Source organism: Merops nubicus, unplaced genomic scaffold (genome assembly GCF_000691845.1).
Source record: "Merops nubicus isolate BGI_N331 unplaced genomic scaffold, ASM69184v1 scaffold2485, whole genome shotgun sequence".
NCBI lineage: Eukaryota > Metazoa > Chordata > Aves > Coraciiformes > Meropidae > Merops > Merops nubicus.
The window spans coordinates 2,458-9,071 of NW_008610050.1; the positions used below are offsets into that span (position 1 = coordinate 2,458).

Below are 6,614 nucleotides of genomic sequence, written 5' to 3' on the forward strand. Positions count from 1 at the left end.
GAAAAAGATGTCAAAATCTGCAGAAAGTAAAGAGGGCTTTTCAGCCAGCTCTCAAAGACAGAAAGGGAATACAATTCTGATTTAAACAGCACATCCTAATTTCTTCTTTTGCATTTTCAACCTCATTAATACTTCCAATATCCCTGAAAAATAACCTGAGCCCTAGCTTAAAACACTTTCCATCCATAGCTCATTTTCCACAGGATAAGTGCCTTCAACCCATGGAGTGAAGTTGGGGGGAGGCAGAAGAAAAAGCCAAAAGAAACTTGCAAATGAATGGATGAAGATTAGTGGTTGGCCACATGGTTTGATCCATTTTACACTGAGTTTTGGGTCGTGCAGTACTCAAGGACTGCCAGCAGCTTGCTGTGCTTAACTGGAACTCAGTCTTTCTCTGCCCTCACTTCTCCTGGTTTCTTACCATAGAATCAGCCTGGGGAAGGGGTTTTTTTGGGAGGTCCATACTCCAGCCTGCTCGAAGCAGGATCAGCAGTGAAATCAGACCAAAAGCTGAGCTTTATGGATAAAGGTGTTGGAAATCTGCAAGAGCAGATTTTTTCACAGCCTCTCTGGGCAACAGGCTTGGGTGGTTGTATTCAGCAGGTGTGGATTCAGCCCTGGCCAACCTTAGCTCTTACTGATGGTGGCAATCCATGGACTCAGCCAAAAGACAAAACTTCTGGGAGTATTTTCCTTTCCCTTTTGAAAGCTCTGTAGAGATAGAATATGCTTGATATGAGAAAACATAAATTACTCTTCAAAAGCATACACCTTATCAACGAGTGCACAAGAAAGAAAGAAAGAAAGAAATCCCTGATTAGAACAACCCAAAACTTACATTCCTCCTTTCCAAGTCTCTAGAACTTTCTAAAGAAAGAGCAGCCAAAGAATTAAAATAAAATTGAGACACCTGTCAAATGCAGAAAGTCTCAGAAGCTCCCACTGAAGCATAAGCCTGATTTTTGTCCAGCAGCACTTTTCTACCTCATGTATCAGCAGTTTGCCAGCAGAACCATCAGGAGTGAGGTATTCTCCTTTTCTTCCTGCTCTGGTCAGCCAATGGTGGTCTGTTAAAAATCAGCCTTGTGCAAAAGCAGGTTAATTTTGAGGAGACAAGTTTGCTCATGAAGGCAGCAGAAAATTAACCTGATGACAACAATAATTGCCAGCAGTAATAACAGACACCTCACTGCATGCCACTCTTTGGTTCCTCTACAGCTTCATACAACCTTTGGCTAAACAGAGTCCTGCAGAGGACTTAAAAAGCCTTTTTGGCAAACTTAGCACCTCAAAGTTAAATAATAATAATTCTAATCAGGAGCAGCTTTGGCCCCAGGACAGATAAATAAATCAATCTGTATAAGGAGGGCTTCCAGACATTTTGAAACTATACTGAAGCCTCATAAAAAATCCCAGTGTGGTAATCCAATACACATTTCTGAAAGCTCTTCTTGAAGCTGAGAGAAGTCAAATTGCTTCATCAGTTTAGCCCAGAACTCCCAGCTCCAAATATCTTTTATTTGTTGTTTATCACCATGAGAACTCAATCAAATCATTGTGACTTATAAAAACAGACGAGGAGACTGCAGGATACGACGTGTCTGGTCTTTACTGAGTGAGCTTATGTGACACAATTACCAACCCCTAAAGATATTGGGAAACAAAGAACAGTTCAGTACTGTGGGTTTTCTTGTCTGTTCCAGTAGCACTTCAATACTTCTTTGAAGATCAGTGGAGTAGGTAGCCAATGTTTGCATTACAATAGCTCCTAGGAGTCTTGACCACACTCAAACCACATTATTACCTTGACCACGCAGCACAGACAGATTTTTGGGGTTAAAAAAGACATAAGTCTTATACACTAAGAGCAAGTAGAGAAATGAAAACCAAAAAAAAAAGACATTTGTTTAGTCTTTCTACAGGTCTGATTATTTTTGGTAAGACAACGTTGAGCAGTATGTTCAAAACTGCAGAAAAAGCCTATAGTTAATCTAAAGATTGAGCCCAATTCCTGGCACACAAATGTATTTTCTTAGTTTCTGGTTGGCTTCAGATTTATTGGCTTCTTCTTTTTATTGTCTTGCATAGAATGAATCATAGCAAAAAGCACAAGAAATTTTTAAAAAAAATAATAAAAATGATGCAGTAATATTTCCATTGGATAAACTATTCAAAAGAAGATAAAATTCTGTGCCTAGATATCAAAGACTTATACATGTGTGTACATACTTTCTTATATACACATATATATACTGTATATATATATACACACACCACCTTTATGATGCAGAACTTGTGAAGCCAGAAATCCAGTTCCACCCCCTGTACTGTGTCCAGACTCACCATGTTTCTTCCTGGCCCTGCCTTCCTTACACAGAAGTACATGCATATACCTTGATGAGTAATAAACCTTTGGAGCTTCAGCTCTTGAAGCATCTTTCATCCCCTTTTCCCCCATAAAATTAATTCCAATTGGTAAATATTATAAATTTTGTAATGTATACCCCTTTTGTTCATAAGAAAGAAGCAGCCCAGTGGCTGCTGTTCTGTATATTCCTAGAGGAGTTTGCTTGGATTATCCCATACACTCAGATTTTTCACTTCCCCATACATTTAGACCTTTTTCCTTCCCCAAAATCTTGGTGTTAAAGAAAAAAATATTTTTAATCTCACTAGAACACACCCGATACCTCAATTTTTGTGATGAGGAATCTACTATTTGATTTTTCTTCCTCACACTTTATAATTCAAATATTTTACCAGTGAAATGAAGCAAATCTAAGATGAGATGTGTCTTTGTTTTCCTTTGCAATGATGGGTAATAATTTGATAATCAATGGTCCTGTTGCTGTACTTCTATGATCCACTCCTTCTTTCATTTGCCTTATGGACAAGAAACTCTTTCAAAGTCACCCCCCATTGTTTTACAGTTGTTATTTAGGCTCTCCCATTATCTAAAATGAATTGGCTTTCTGGTAATCACATGCTAGCTGTATCTCACAGATATATCTGGTGTGTTTCCTGTTTGGGGTTTGCCTATTAAACCGAAGAAAAGTTCTCAGAAGCTGGTGGTGGATGGGGAGAGACTGAATTGGCAGCTTTATTACAATTCAATATCTTTTTTTCTGACAAAGGCATTAGGAGAAGAAGAAAACTGCAGTAAGGATAATAACAAATGCAGGGCTTCAGAGGAGTCTAACTGCACCAAAAAAAGTACCATCTCCATCCAAGGATATTTTGGCCCTTCTCCGTGGTATTGTGAGTTGAAGTTCATCCCCTTCTTCTAACTTTGCAATGCCTGACAAAAGATTTGGAATATTTTAAAGTTAATATTTCGAAGATGTTATTTTCATAAATAGTATTTGCAAAGTCATTACACATCATCTTGCAAATATAAGCATGGCTTGTTACTTGTGATGAGGGGGGGGATTTTATCTTTGGGCACAAATTGCAGCCTACCCAAAGCTGGTGCTTAACATCCTCTGTGGAGCTGGACCCACTTTCCACTCTCTACTCAGCATAGTCCACTTAAGCCAACGCAGCAAAAATTCAGTGATGGACCCAGATTCCTCAGGTTATGGTGATCTGGCAGTCAGGGTCAGCACTGGGTACTGCTGGTCCCAGACCACACCGTTCCCACACTTCTGGAGGCCTCACGAGCTTTACTGACCAGCTACCAGACATCAGCTGATCCACTGCAACTGCAGAGCACAGAAGTCTGCTTCCTGCCAGCCACCCATCAGCTGATGCCTTCAAGTTTCAGCCTCTGAGCTGGGAGCCCATCTAACATCTGCTACCACACACGTTCAACAGCTCAAGATACTGCCATGAGATTGGGTTTTGCAGGTGGAAGCAGAAGGGTTGGAATTTGGGAAGCAGGGGCAGTACAGTGGAAGGAATAGAGAACTGGGTGAAGAAAGGGGGAAAGGAATAGATGGGTGAAATAAGAGGCTGGATGAAGATGAAAGTGGTTATGATATCAGAATCTGTGGGTGGAGGGACAGAAAGTTAAAGCAAATGTTTGGACAGGCTCGGTTGCCAGGAGGAAGTAGCTAATTTGTTTTGATTTGGACAAGAAATTAGCTTCCTTCCCCATCCTGTTTGTTTAATGCCATTACTTGCCAACAGTCAGCTCTGCCACTCAATGCCACTCACTTTTTTATATGGCATTGAAAAAAAAGATCATTTTTATCCACATAGATATATAGATATATCCAGAGATTTATCCAGTCCTCACTGGAAAATAACAAAAGAGAAAGCCCTCAAATCCACCACGAAGGGGGAAAGACAGACAGGTAAGAGCTATCAAACAAGGTTTAAGGGGCCTTGACAGTAGCTCCTTCAATGCTGCTGCAGTAATATATATGTGTAAATACATACTGAGCATTGAGCTTGCTGGACTTGCATGAAACATTTTAATTGGTCTTTCTTTTGGGATTTCTAATTTGTGCAATCAGAAAGAGGCCCTTCTAGGAATTAAGTTTTTCATCTAACTGAAGAGAAAAACTGCAGTAGCCACTATAAGGAGCAGAGAATTAAGCTGAGAAGAAATATCTTTAGAAATCTGCATGACTAAAATGAATATAGGATGGTTTAACACCTAAGTGAAATGGAGTTCTGCAATCAGGACAGCATTTACTCCTTTATCCACTTCAGGCACACAACTGAAAGCACCAAAGGATCTAACCACACTACACAGTCAATGGGAAGAGGGGAATTGTCCAGGGGACAGATTCTATTTGATACAGTTTATTTGCAAATAAAGACAAGGAAAAATTAGATGTTTACCAGCAGTGTAGCAAGAATTATTTGGATAAGACTGGGGCATGTTTTGGATGCAACGGAACAACGTCACCAGGCTGAGATCATCCCCAAACACATGGGCCTTCTTCCTCTGAATCAGGTGTCCCATAGCAAAGGTCGTATCAGTATACAAAACCTACAGAATGAAGAGGTGCAGACTTCACATGTCTTGTGTGGAGACAGTAAAAACCCTTTAAAAAGTCAGATGCTGAAGTAAAATGAGCTTTTTCACCTGGCCATAGATGAAAAAATATCCTGTTTCCTTGATGACTATTTTGTTTCCTTGTTCTTCCAGAGCTGTCCCACGTTTAAAGCTCAGGAGCCAAGGGACAATGCTTGAATCATCTAAAAAAAAAAAACAAAAAGGATTTTTTTTTTGGGTAATCAGAAAGGAAAATTACTTTCTTCATTTTTATCTGTCAAAAATTAACAAATCTGACTTTTAGTCAAGGCTTCTGGTCCCACTAGCTGGATTTCCCCACTGAAAAGAGGATATTTGAAAGAGCTGTCCAGATGCAGGGACATTTTGGTTTTTTTTTAATTCAGTGACTTCAATCAGTTACTTCTTTGAAGTTGGATAAAATTGGATGTAAGGCTTAACACAGGGAATAGTTAGCTAAAAATCACAGAACGTGTTCTTACCTTTCTGCTGGATATCACTTTTGCTGTCAGCGATCAGTTGCAAGCAGGCCTGCAGCACTGCAAAGCACAAGCATTTTGGAATCAAAGAGCTATAAATGAGTAATAGACTGAGCTTTTGAAGCTAATAAAAAAAGAAATAGAGGGAGGTGAAACTTTTGTTGGTCTCACCATTTACTTGAAATCGTAACCTCTGGATTTTAACTCAGATCTCACTCAAACATGCCCAACAAAATTCATCCCACAGTGTGCACTAGATAACTTTCTGAGATAGTGCAGCTAAGCAGGAGGACTCAGAGAGCAGAACAAGGAAGACTTGCTTGTTTTCATCTCTGGTTCTTCTATAATTCAATAACATAGCAGTGAGTCAAACTAGGAATCATCAGATAATTAACCCTGTTCATTTTCTCAACAAAACCTCAAAGCCCCCAACCCTGCCAGCTATGACAGATAACACATTTTCTGATGATGTTTACTGCATTATTTACAGAAATGAGTTTCCACTCATAGCTGCTGTAAAATATTAGTCATATGTACTGGTGACGTGGTACTTTCAAAATAAATTCTCCAAATCCATATATCTGTACTTTCAATATGTTTTCAGATGCACTCACTCAATCAACCTACGCTGAGACTAGGGGGGAAAACACAGAAATGACTGTCAGCAAATTAATGCACACTTAATAGCTGTCAAAACTGATGTGTTACTCAAAACTGGAAGAGCCTGGTGACACTAACGAGAAGTTAGAGTTTGATCAGAGAAAAATATTGTGGTAGGTTAAAATATCAGCTTGCAAGTGAAACAAAGATCTTTTTTTTTTTTTTTAAAAAGAAGTATAAATGTCAGAGAAAAAAAGAAAAAAATAGAGATGGATTTGCTGAGAGCAGATTGTAATGAAAACATCTGGTTCCAGTGCTTCTTTAAAGGATGGAAAACAAATTTACTGCACTTGATAGAAATCAAATTAATTGACTATGAGCCAAGAGAAGAAGATTCTGCTGTGGATTGCTGGATCTCTGTTTGGTTTTCTCTGAGTTCTTCTTGCTTTAATAGAACACTATCCTTCAAGCTGCTGTCTCCTACACTGGACATGTCCTCGAGTCCCATCACTACTCATCAATAACGTGCCCAAAACTATGTATTTCCAAAACAGGAATTTAAAGGCACCTGA

The 6,614-nt window shown here is 39.2% G+C and overlaps 1 protein-coding gene across 1 annotated transcript in view; it reads right to left on the minus strand.

The window, feature by feature from the left end:
• Nucleotides 1-2,767: 2,767 nt before the first annotated feature.
• TNFSF13B (tumor necrosis factor (ligand) superfamily, member 13b) overlaps nt 2,768-6,614 on the minus strand; it is a 10,714-nt gene continuing 6,867 nt past the window's right edge. The window contains exons 3-6 of the mRNA XM_008940749.1: nt 5,446-5,502; nt 5,036-5,148; nt 4,789-4,939; nt 2,768-3,298 (exon numbers count right to left, since the gene is read on the minus strand). Coding sequence (XP_008938997.1) covers nt 3,186-3,298; nt 4,789-4,939; nt 5,036-5,148; nt 5,446-5,502 — 434 coding nt within the window. The 3' untranslated portion in view covers nt 2,768-3,185. The remainder of the gene's footprint in view (nt 3,299-4,788; nt 4,940-5,035; nt 5,149-5,445; nt 5,503-6,614) is intronic.